The 12,721-nt window shown below is 45.8% G+C and overlaps 1 protein-coding gene across 3 annotated transcripts in view; it reads right to left on the bottom strand.

Moving 5' to 3' along the window:
* Positions 1-1,737: 1,737 nt before the first annotated feature.
* Positions 1,738-12,721, bottom strand: part of FGF12 (fibroblast growth factor 12) — a 217,928-nt gene continuing 206,944 nt past the window's right edge. For all 3 annotated transcript variants that reach the window (XM_053951454.1, XM_053951453.1, XM_053951452.1), the window contains 2 exons: positions 10,988-11,186; positions 1,738-2,262 (listed from right to left, as the gene is read on the bottom strand). In XM_053951454.1, the coding sequence (XP_053807429.1) occupies positions 2,144-2,262; positions 10,988-11,186 (318 nt within the window). In that variant the 3' untranslated portion in view covers positions 1,738-2,143. The remainder of the gene's footprint in view (positions 2,263-10,987; positions 11,187-12,721) is intronic.

The following is a 12,721-nucleotide window of genomic DNA, read 5'->3' on the forward strand; positions in this document are numbered from 1 at the left end:
TTTCAGCTTTTCCAAAACACGAAAGGACATGCTTGAAATCCATTCTTTCATGCTGATCCTGGGAATGTTCCATAACCTTGAGCTTTGGCTGTCTCTTTGCTTCCCGTATGAAGCCGCTCACCGAGCCCTGACACACCCCAACATCGCCTCGTGTGTGGGGAGGGAGGCACCAGGGCAGACGTGGCTTTCCAGGAGCATTGTGGCCAGCCCTGGCACTCCCCTCTCCCTGGCACTGCCAGCAGCAGCTCTGCCTGTGTGGCTGCCAGCCAGCTGAGGCATCGGCTGGGATGGCACAGGTGTCTCCACAATTAAGGTGGTATTTGGAATTTCACAGGTGCCCACCCAGCCTGTAACTGCAAGGATTTAGGCCGGTTCCCTGTGTATAAAGAACTGTGCTGTTCCCTCTCCAGGCCTTTGAGTGATTGCTTTTTCCTTTTATTTTCACCCCTTGCAGGCCCTGTGCCCATGGCTGAGCAGCAAAGGCTTCCCAGGCCCCTCATCCCGGGCAGTGCCTGTTTTTGTCACAGCAACTCCAGCACTGCTGCTGCTGTTCGTGCCTGCAGGGCCTGGCTGCCCAAAGTGGCCAGAGACTGGAGTTAATGTGTGTGATCTGTAACAGGAAACCAGCCCACACTGCCCTGCTTCAGTCCCACCCAGCAGCGAGGGGTCACTGCTGACCCCCGACCCACACGGAGAGAAATCAGCAGCCAGGGAGAGCCTTGGCAGTCCCCACTAAAGCCCTGGCTGCTGCAGGTGGGCTCAGCACTGGGCATCCCTCACCCCACTGCCCTCCTCCTGGCCTTTTCCCACTTGGGAACTCGTTACCTCTGAAGTGCTGCTCCAGCATCTGCAGCCCTGACACTGACAAGACTCGTGCCCATTCCCATATCCAGGCTGCTGCAGCATCTCAGGGGCCTCAGACCATCACAGTGGGGCTGTGGGGTCTGAGGGGTTTGGAGCCTCTGGGGGTTGGAGGGGTTTGCAGCCTCTGCTTTGAACACGTGTGGTATGTGGGGAGCCTGAACATTTAGGGAGACCCCAGCTGCTAGAAGGAAATGTCCTCACCCTCGCACAAATGGACAGGCACAACCACCCATATTTCCCTATACCTGCTTCCTCCCATCCTCAGATCCCTCTTTCCATTGCTGAAATCCTGTTACCCTCTCATACAGCACATGCCTTACCATTTCCATCTGACAGCAAGGATTTCAGCAGCATTTCTTGATCTGTTTCATATTTTAAAGCAAGCAGCTATCCCTCCTGCCCTTTATCTCCAACTCTACCCTAATAAATATGATTGTTTCATCCTATGAGACCTGAAAACCCATTTCTGAAATTCCCCTAGCAACTAATACAGTAAAGCAAGCCTATAAATATAAATAATTATGATAAAAAGTCATAAAATGCCAGACTTGGGTCGAACATACTCATGGAGTGACATTAGCAACAAATAACTATGCAGGGTTTGAATGTAGATAGAAAAGGCTGAATAAAGAGTAGCTGCTTCATTGCCCATAACTGCCAGGCTCCTAATTCAGGCAGGCCATATTTTACTGATAGCAGAGCAAACACAGTCATAATGTACCCCCACCTTTCCTGCTTTGTGAAAAATCCCATCCATCCCCAGGGAAGCAAGGATGTTAACAACAGTGGTGTGAATGTGAGGTGAAAGGATAAGACAGAAAGCACAGTCACAGGGTGCAATCCCCATGTGTTTGTTGCACATCATATGCTAAGTTCAATTTTCCAAAAGCTTTGTTTTATTTTTAAAGGTAACATCTTTATTATTATTATTATATTTATTAGTTATTATTATTATTATTATTATTATGCAGAGATGAGATTTTTTTCCCCCTTTGATCACAGAGCAAACAGTTTGCTTTTGAAAATGTTAATGGAGTCCTGATTTAAAACATTTTTTCTTCACTTTTTTTTGTTGTTGTTTTTTAAAACGCTGCAACAGACAGGATCTGGGTTTCGATTCGCTCGTCCTACACAAAGAAAGATTCTGGAGTTCACACTCCAAGCCACTACCGGTAGGTCCTGCCTTGCCCAGTTGTCATCATCTCAGTGTGGTTTCACCAGGTGGGGTGGGTAGGTGGGTGGGAGGGGAGGAGTTGGAAGAAGGGAGGGTATTTGTCAGCTATGTCGAGTCTTGGTTAACAACTTTGCCTCCATTCATGGTTGGTGTTCCTGAACTTTTCCTTGAGCGTCCTTGTTTTTCTCCAATTTCATGCAGCGATGGCTCTCTGTACATGCACACTGCAAACAAAAGAGACACATGTTAACAGCCCTGAAGTCACAGACAGTCATGACCACAACAAATTTTTTCTTTGTACATGATGCTGGATTCCAGCCCCATTGCAAACACACACACACACACCCACACTTACAAAACCCCTACTGACCCAGCAGCAGATCGTGTTACCAAGCAGGATCTGTTTACTTGTCCTTGCTGCCATTTGCTTCCGTCTCTGTATTCTTTCAAAGGCGGAGAGAAACAGCAGATTGACTGCTCACAGATAAATCTTTCTTCTTTCTAGGTTTTATGTGTTTTACAGTTTTTTCATGTTATATTCATATATATAAAATAAACATTTTAGCTCACAGAGCCATGTACTGCCTTGAGATGCTGATTATCATCTAACTATAGATGGTTGAAGAATGACCTGGTTCCCAGCCCTTGACCTGCAACAAAAGCCCTTGAGAGACCTGAATCAAAACTACACCTGCATCTGAGCCATGCAAGTGTTCTGGGTGTTGAGCTGTGGATCTCAAGTGGTGACTCAAGCCCATTTGGCTCCGTCGGCCAAGAGCCGAGGTCTGCTCTCGGCACTTCCTATTTATTCCTCTGTAAATCAAGCCAGCCAGCCAAGGTCAGGGCTGTGAGCAGACACATGGGATGAGTTCAGTGACAGCAAGTCAGGAGCTGTCCCAGCTTTCTGTGGTTGTCTGGCAGCACCTGAGAACAGGGTGGCTGGAGGGCACCTTCTCTCCAGCCCCTGGCTATGCAGTGTGTGTCCTATAAAAATGTACTTGCTGGAGCCCAGACAGCCGGAGAGGGCAACGTCTGCCCAAGGCATGGCTCATCCCCACGTCCTGGGCAGGACAAAGCATTTATCCAGCTCACCACGTGGACTAAGTCCTCACGGCTGTCCTCGTGCCATGTGAGGTGTGCCAGAGCAGGGGCACGAGTTGTTCACACCAAGGAGAGCATCTCTGATGAGCTCACTGCAAATGTGGCAGGGTGCAAATGGGATTGAAAGAGTGAGGCATCTCAAGGGCAGGCACAGAGGCGATGAGAACATAAGGCAGGTCCAGACTGCAAATGTCATGTCCAGATCTTTGCAAAAATTAGGAAATGAAGAAATAATTGTGTATTGCTTCATTTTGTGAAGTTGTCACATCACAAACAATGGCACAGAGGCTCTATCCAACACAGGATAGAGCCTATCAGGGTTTGGTTCTGGGTAATGAACATGAATAAAACTTTAAAAATTATCTGAAGAAATAATAAAAAAAAAAACACCCCATGTACAAAAAGGCAATGTAAAGTGCTTGTATCTATAATATCCCTTGAGTTCCAAATAAATCCTAGCAATTAGAGGCAGGCTGAAAATGACATTATTGCTCTGTGCTTTTACTCCTGACTAGATAAACAGTTACAGCACTGTGCAACAATACAGGACAAAGATAAAGTGCAGTCAACTGTATATTAATAGGAGGGATATTGAATTGAATATATAAGCAGTGAAAAATATTACTTTTCCCATGGAATATTTTTCATGCAAGGCTTTCAAAGAAGTTTAAACACACACACACACACACACACACACACACACACACACTGGTCTTCCCAGCAAGGCTGAAAGGAGGTACTGCTCTGCAAACTGTTACTGCTACTGGAGCTATTTCTTTCATGAAAATTAGAAAAAAAAAAAAAAAAAGAGAAAATGAAGGAGTTGTCCCATGGGTCTGGGCCAGGATGAGCCAGGCTGGGACTGCCCATCAAGTCCAGACAATGGATGCTGTCTGCATGCTGCAAGAACAATGTGTAGCATGGCAGCAACAGATGGAAAAGGGCTCTCACATCCCCTTTCAGTCCTGAAGCTGCCACTCACACCTTGGAAAGTGTCACTCAACAACATGGTGATGGTGAATTTGCTTGTTGTGGCAAAGTACCCAATAAAATCCTAAAGAAAGTATGAAATGGTTAACAACTGAGGAAAAACCGTGCTCTTGTGATTTCTTACTCTGAGCTGCAGTCTTTGGATAGCACTTGAGGGTGTGCATCACTTCTGTGACTCACCTTATTCTCGGATGTGATGCTTGCCCAGCAGAATTATGTATTTGTGCCAGTGTTGTCCCAGTGCCCCTGACATTCCATACACAAAGTTTTGTCTCAAGTGCACTGTTGCCTTCATCCTGACCTCTCTGGTCCCAAGATGGAACTGGAGGGATCTCTGTGAGTTCTTTCCCCAGAACCAAGCTCATCTCACCCACACCCATCCCCAGTAACCCATCAGGCTGGGCCAGATGCTTAACCACAAGGACTGAGCACAGGTGAATGCTGCAGCAGCACCATGGCATGCTGCCTTTCCTCAACTCCCTGCCTCTCTCACCATGGCCTTTGGGCAAAAACCTTGAGCTGCCAACAAGGGCCACAGAGTAAAGAATATAAACCAGGTTACTGAAGTAAACAACATTTGCAGCCACAAATGAAAGAAACCCTGTACCTGGCAAGCAAATAAGGCAGGAAAGTTTTATCTTCCAGTCTAGTGCAGGATACAAATACTGATGTGGGGCATGGCTGGAGACTGCTCACATGGAGCTTTTCAGACAGAGCTATCAAAGCCTCTGTACCAGACAGGCTGTGCCAACAGCCCGTGCCAGAAAATCTGTAGCAGTATAGGACAAGCATATTTTCAGTATTTATGTACACCTACAGGAAGGATCAGTGTATGCAGTACTTACATGGCATCATGCACAAGAGGTGCCTGGATATTCTCCTACTCAAGATGCTTGTGCACATGTGCTGAGCTGTGGCCATGGCTCAGCAAGGGCTGTAAACCCCCTGCACTGTGGCACACAGGTGTGTACACCTACAACTGCACAGGCACAGGGCTTCAAAGACAGCCCAACATGTTGTGCAACACAGGTTCTTGGACTGCAGCTTGTTCCTCTTTGTACTGAGGGAGTCTGAGCGTGACTCACGCAGGGAGATGTTAGTCATGGACTGGGGAGGGGGTGTTTGCAAATGGACTCTTGTGAGTGCCCTGATCTTCACAGCTTTGAAAGTACATCACTGGGCTCCAGGATTTGTAGCACTCACTGGCAGGTCTCTTTGGGATCCCTCTGTGTTTATATGTGTGCAGACACACTTCCCTGTCACCTGCACTGAGGTGAAGTAGCAGCAGTGTGACAGACATGCCCGGACACCTGGGAGGTCTGCTGGAGCACACAGCACAAGGAGCTTTGGAAGGATGAGCAATTCAGCTAGAACAAGAGTTCCCTCCCTGCTTTGCCTTGCTTCTCCCACCCACCTACACCCACACACCAAGCCAAATACAGCCCTTAATGTCTAGAAACCAAGATAATGCTTTGGAGTTTCAATCAGATAATCAGCTCCTATGCCCCAGATTCCAATCAACACATCCATATTCATGTTTTAATTGGAAAGTGCTGTTAGCTTGATCTGCTGAAGAGTTGCAGGCATTAATGGAAGGGGGTGAGCTGTGGAGCTGTGCCCATGTCTGGTTCTTGTGGCTTTTGATTCCCTGCTCCCCTGTGAACCAGCAGTGCCTGCCACTCACAGGCACAAGGGAATAATTTGCACAAAGAACAAACTCACCAATTAGGAAGGAGACTGAGGGTACAAGTGAGGAGGACGGGGTGGCAGGGACCATACTTCCTGAAGGCAAAGGCGTGGAAGGGGCCGCCTGTCACCCAGAAACAGCTCAAACTCTTGCCTACATGCTGGCACAGGATCACACTCTCATTTCTGTTTCCCAGACACGGCACTGGCACATCACCCACATGATGACACTGAAATCACCCTGGGCATCAGGGACTGCCTGAGTTTGGAAAGCATAGTTTTGTGTCCTGACCCTAGCATTTCTCACTTGGCATCACTGCAAGTTGAGGAGGTTCAGGGGATGCAACAAACTCCATTTCCTTTCTCTAGAATACGGCAAAACGCTTATTAAGCACATTAGATATTTCCCATCTATCCATCTTCACTCTGTGTCTTTCCTTGTCTCAGACCCTTGTGAGTCAGGAGGAACCAAAACTTTTCTAAGCCTCTGTTCAGCAGGTGGGCAGCCCTGCAGGATCACCATGTGCCCGATGGTGCCGGACTGGAAGCACATCCTCTGGTAGCAGCCCAGAGGAGGCTCCTTGCCAGGACAGATACCACAGCTCTGGGTGTTGGTGTCTGCCCGAGTGGCTGTATTTGCCAATGCTTTGGTGAATTAATTGCCTGAGCAGCAGCACTCAGGGGCACCAGGGTGTGAGTGATTAGGCACCCTATTTCTGCCTCTAATTACCATGTTCTAAATCCCAGCTGATGCATTTCAGAGGTATGTGAGCTCGTGTATGTCTGGTGGTAAAATGTAAAGGATGTTGCCAGGTGGAATCACATTTTGTTCAGATAAGAAAGGCAGCACAGGATGGCAAAAATCCAAGCAAAACCATGGTTAAAATACATCACATTTGCCATCTAATAAGATGATCAGGAGTCTATAGATGAATGTGAGTTAGTGTGGCATAGAAAACATACCAAAGCCTGCCCACCTGGAAGACAGACCCAAGAGAGGAGCTGTGTTAGCAAAGACTTACAGAGTGTGGAGATTTTGAGGTTTGATTTTTTAAGAATACTTTTTAGAATGTTGGGAAAGTAACAGTTTATACAGGCAGGTAGTAACAGGACAAGGGAGAATGGTTTTAAATTAAAAAAGGACATATTTAGGTCAGACATTAGGAAGAAATTATTTTCTGTGAGGGCAGTGGGGTACTCCCACAGGTTGCCCAGAGAAGCTGTTGGTGCCCCATCCCTGGAAGTGCCTAAGGCAAGGCTGGATGAGGTCCTGAACAGCCTAATCTGGGGAAGGTGGCATCTCTCCCCATGGCAGGGAGTTGGGACTAGATGTTGTTTTAGGCCCCTTTCAACTCAAGATTTCCTATGACTCTATGCTTTATGTATTAAGGTGATACCTTTGAAGCATTTTCACGAGGCCTACTGCATTTTCCTAGTCAACAGTCTTGTACTTCTCTACAACATCTGAGGACTCTGCCTTAACAAAACTTGGATGTTATTTCCCTGAGGAATGACACTGGGAAAGATCTGTCTGCTTGGATACTCATCAGTAGTAATAAATGGATCCAGACTAGCCATTAACAGGTCACCTTTGTATCTGAGACATGTTCACATCATGAGGGCTGAAGCGCAATAAATTCAGAGCTCTGCTGACCTGGAGGAAGTTTTCTGTTTCTGTGGCCAGATTTGCCACCCTAAATGTTTTCTAGTTTGGGCCAGGAGGGAGAAGAAATGTAACTCTTTGGGAGAGTTACATTTGGAAATTATGTCTACAAGAAGAAGGAAATATAAATAACAAAGCACATCCACAGTAAGCATCTGATAATATTCTTACTTAAATGACTGGAAATTTCTCACATTGAGAGGGATTTGGATATTTAGAAGAATAAGAAGCACTGTGGATGGTAGGATTGTTCCTGCACTAATCATTACAGACACTTAAAGAGACTGAAATTTCTCTAAAAGATTGCTTGTTGTCCAAATGACAATTAAGATCATTTCTTGTGCCGTCTAGTTCAATCTTGATGTCTTCCCTTTAGGGTTCATTTAGCTTGAATAATCTGTGATCAGAAATAAAAATATCAAAAGAAATGTGTTGCGTATGTGTGTTTTGAAGCAAAACTGGCACCACACAGTACATCAACTGCTGCCTACCAGGCTGTTTGCCTTGGCTTTGTCTGTGCACAGATGGGAGAAGAACTTAACGTCTCCCCTGTTATTACTTAGTAAGTTTTTTGTGCTTTCATATTGATTAAGCTTAATCTTATTTCCAAAAACAAACAAATCCTACCTACACTAAACTAAAAAAACTCCTACCAACCAAAACCCAAAACTTTTCCAGTTGGTATCTACTGAATGTTGTACAAAATACCTCCAGCATCCTGCCAATCTACATGAGTCAAAACGCTCTGAGTGTTTAGCACAGCAGAAAGCCATAGCTGCTAAAAGCCATGGATAACACACATCCATACATAGATATCACTGTGTATATATGCATATGTGCTCCCCTGAGTATTTAGAAATTATCTGTGAGGGTATTTCTTATTTATGTATAAGTTTACTGTCCATTTGCAATTTCAAGGAGACTTCTGAATTCAGAGAGCAGGATGAAGCAATGGGAATCAAATGAGCTTAGGGAACAATCTGGACTTTTTTCTGTTTCCCTTCCCTGTGAATCCTTTCTTCACTAAACTGCCACATAATTTTTCTGTATATCAGAAACAACAGGGAAGTTTCATCTCAGATATAATTGCTATTGTATGGTAGGTGAAGTGATTCCTAGCAATGGATGTGGCACTTCTCATTCACAGGGGAAGCAGATTCCTCCTCACACACATTCCTGTGTCAGCCATCACAGGACAGAGCTAATGCTGGTGGTGGTATTCAGTAACAGGAAACCTGGGGGTGTGACTGTGGATGGAAGTTGCAAAGTTCCTGTGGATGGAAACTGTGTCCTGAATATGCAGCAAAGCCCACACACCTGGGGCAAGCCACAGCATTCTGCAGAACTGACATGCAAATACAGCAGTAGAGTGCTTTTAGTATTTCCTTGGAGTCATAACACAGAGAAAGAAGCTGTTAAAACAGGGTAGGAATTGCCCCTTTTCTGTAACATCTCTGCTTGCAAGCTCTGCTCACGGGGACTTTGATGGATGCGGTGCAGAGAAGTCACGTGGAGATGAGCCCGTTTTACTCCAACCCTCCCCACCAGCCTCTGCTACCTACAGTGAATCTAAGCCTTGGGAACAGAGTCCTCTGTCTGGAGTCACAGTCCCAGACAGCTGAATGCTTTGGGAAGCTGACACGTGCCTTGGCTTGGGAGCCTGCCAGCTCTTTGATGCAGCAGCACTCACAAAGCCTGACTGCAAAGCATGTGGAGGAGGGAAGGAGTGGAGGAGCCCTTAATTTGGCTGCCAACTTCCAAAGTTCACTGCTCGGGAGGTTATGTGACAGCTGCGATTGAGGCAAGTGTGGGAGGATGCAACTGCAGGAAAGGGAAGCTCTCAGGCTGGGCTGGGTTACTCAAAATGAAAGCCAGAGCGGCATTTGCTGAAATGAGATCTCTGCCGTGGGTCAGGCAGCTCTGTTAAGGCAAGGCTTTCCACGAGGAGAGCCACAGGAATGGCCTAGTTTAATGAATGCAGAAGGAAACTATTGAGCTGTTCAGCAGCCGCCATGCATGCTAGATTAAAAAAGAAGCCTGGGTTCAAAGGATCCCACTGATCAGTGCCAATGCCCAGCCAAGCAGTGAGGAAATACCAGAAGGAGGTGGAAACCCCGCTGTGAAAGCTGGTGCTTGTAAAAGACTCTCCTCCATCAAGGCAAGAGAGAAGCTGGTGACCAACTCCATGCCTGAAGCAGGCCCTGTTCCTTAGCAACACAGGAGGGCTTAGGGTACCAATCCCACTAATGCCTCAGATAAACAACAGAGGGCTCCTGGCTGCAGAGAAGCTGTTGAAAACAAGCACAGGACAAGCAGCTCCAAGCCATTCTCTCCTCTTTCAACATTTCCATTTCCTGTGCAAAGCCCACAGATACTCCAGGAATGCTGCACTGAATTTCTCTACTGCTTTGCTTCAGATGGCCTTTTCCTTACACTGACAACTTCCCTTCCCCTGAGCTGGGAAACTTTTAAAAAGGCCACTGCTGTGTGGAATGAGCTGCAGCCTCCAGCACTTGTGAGTGGTACCTGTTAGGGGAGCAGCAGTTCAAACCTTCTCCCACAGCCAACATGGAGTAGTGAGAGGGAGCACAGAGCTGTGCAGCCAAGGCCAGCTCCAGGCTACTGTGTCCCTGAAGGGGACAAATGGCAGGACAAAGATGGGGTCAGAAAGGCATACCTAGTTTGGGGATTGACAAGTAGTGCTTTTCCCAAGCAAGAGATAAGAAGTGCCATTTCCAGAATCAAGTTGGTACCTGTTAAGTACTAGGCTTATCACACTATCTCTCCATTTATCAGGGGCCAGTCCACAAAAAGCAAAATGTCCTGGCAGGAGCCTGAGGCACACTTCAGAGTGTACAGGCATCAGCAGGGGGGCAGAACTTCAACTCCATGACTTTCACTGAAGCCTCACACTGTGATGAAGACATATGGCATGACAGCATCCCATCTAACTTTGGACAACAACTCTACCCCCCAATGACTAACTAGGATATCTTTACATATGAGAAAAAACAAATTTAATCTCAGGGTAGACATATAAAGATCATCCACAGCTGTGCTGATAGGACCCATTTTTCTTCGGTTACTACGAACAGAGTGCCAAAGTCTAAAATCAGGTGAGATAAATCCTGTCTCTACTGACTCTATATGGGACTGGAAATCTACTGAAATACACTGGCAATATCCTCTGAGAAGACAACATTATGATCACTGCTGCATCACATTCCTTTGGAACTGCTGGCTGCTTTTCTTTACCAGTAATTTCTTGTGTTGCTGAACTTTTAAATTCATCCTTTAGCACCCCAAAGCTAAGAAAACCCTTTAAGGCTAGAAGGAAAGCAGGGGAAATGCTAGCAGTGCAGCCCATCATTTATCTGAAGTGCTACAAACATTTCTTCTTGCCTTCTGGTCTCGAAGCACAACATCCCTACCCAGGAAACTCCAACTCTGAAATTGTTACCTCCCCCTTCCCAAATCCCACTAAGGGAGAAAGTGGGCAGATTCCATACCTTCAATGGGTTTGGGTACAAAATGTGATGAGGGTTTGGTTTTTTTCACTCGGTTTCCCTTCATAATTTGACCTTCTTTATTGAGTCCCAGGAACCACGCTCGTCCGGATTCTTGCTGCCGGTACAGCGTGGAAGAATAAATAACGTAGTAGTTTTCAAAGACAGATTCTTTAAATTTGCACTCTGGTGTGAAAACATCCTGCAGTAAGAGAGAGAGAGAAGAAGAAAAAGCAATGGAAGAATTAATAATCACTGATCTTCTAAATTAGGCATCACGCATTGCAGTTAGCAACAGAACACAACAGGCATCAGCACTGCCAGCTCCCATCTAGACAACTCCTGGCTGAAAGGCAAGGCTGTCCTTCCCTGGCAGAGCTGTGCTTTGCAAAACAGCCTACTGTGAACAGGCATGAAAAATGTGCAGGAAAAGCCAGAAATTTGCCAGGATTTAGACTTTAATACTAAGCAAAAGAAAGGGAAAGATAGTTGAGAAGCAGAGACACCCTTGCTGTTCCTGATGCCTTCCCCTGGCTTTGCTCATACCCTCCCTGTGATGGGCAAATGTACAATTTGCTTGTTGTCTAAGATATTGAGGTTTCTTCAAATTCTTAGAGACAAAAGGCAGTTTATTGAACCATTTAAAAGGATTCAAAGAAATGAGAGTACAAAAGCAAGTAAACCATTTAATTTCAAAAGCAGTGTGAGGAAATGCTGGCACAAAGCCTAGAAATCTTTCAATAAAGAGAAAGAAGTAATTTTCAAGATTTCTGGCATAAATATTTCTGCAGGTACTGAGGAGCATTTCCACACCTGCCCTGGAGCAAAGCACATATGGATCTGTCCAGGACATCCCCTAAGCCTGTGATGGCTGTGGGAGTGGCTGTGCCACTGCCATTTTCCCTAGCTTTGCATGAAGTCTCCAGGACGAAACTACACTCAGCTATGGACTAGTACATGTTATGTCCCAGTATTCAAGATTTTCAGAACAGAGAAACATTAAACCTTTTTTAAAAGATCTGGATGGCCAGGGGATTCTGTAACAGTGGGCTCCCCAACCTTCAGTGAATCATATGTGGTTGTTAGTGGGTTGGGTTTTGTTCCCAGACTTTGAGATTGAGCAGAAAACCTACCCTGGCTGAACAAATTCTCCCACTAATTTTCTAAAAACTGTTCTTGTAAAAAAAGTTCAAGCCACAAAGAAAATTGATTTTCTGAAGCAAAACTGTTTCAGAAAAAAAAATCCTTCTTACAGGTCCCAGACAAGGCATTTCTGAGGCCTGTAAGTAAAGGCACATGCTTCTAAAGGCAAGTTGTGCTCCCTCCCAAACCTTAGCCACTCCAAGTCTTTGGGAGCTTCTCCAGCCTTGCCAATGCAAAACCCATGACCAACATTGAGCAAAGCATCTGGAGTAATGCCACGTGTTTACTGCAGACCTTGTTCAAGAGCAAACATTCTGAACATTCAGCAACACTCAGGAACGTGTTCCCAAGCGATCTGGGGGTTATATAAAATGTTGCTGGAGTGACAATAAATCCTGTGTGCAACAGACCCGCAGAGACTGGCAGGCTTGAAGCTACAGAAGATGAAGCACAGCAGAAAGCACAGAGCTGTGCTGCACACGTGAATTTTGCATCAATCATTAGCACCACACAGGTGAAAATACCATCAGTAAAACAGGCCATTTTGCCTTATCTGAGGGAGTCCTTCCTGACAGAGAAGTAAGTATTTTTAAA

The sequence above is a fragment of the Vidua chalybeata genome, chromosome 10 (assembly GCF_026979565.1).
Source record: "Vidua chalybeata isolate OUT-0048 chromosome 10, bVidCha1 merged haplotype, whole genome shotgun sequence".
In the NCBI taxonomy this organism is placed as follows: domain Eukaryota; kingdom Metazoa; phylum Chordata; class Aves; order Passeriformes; family Viduidae; genus Vidua; species Vidua chalybeata.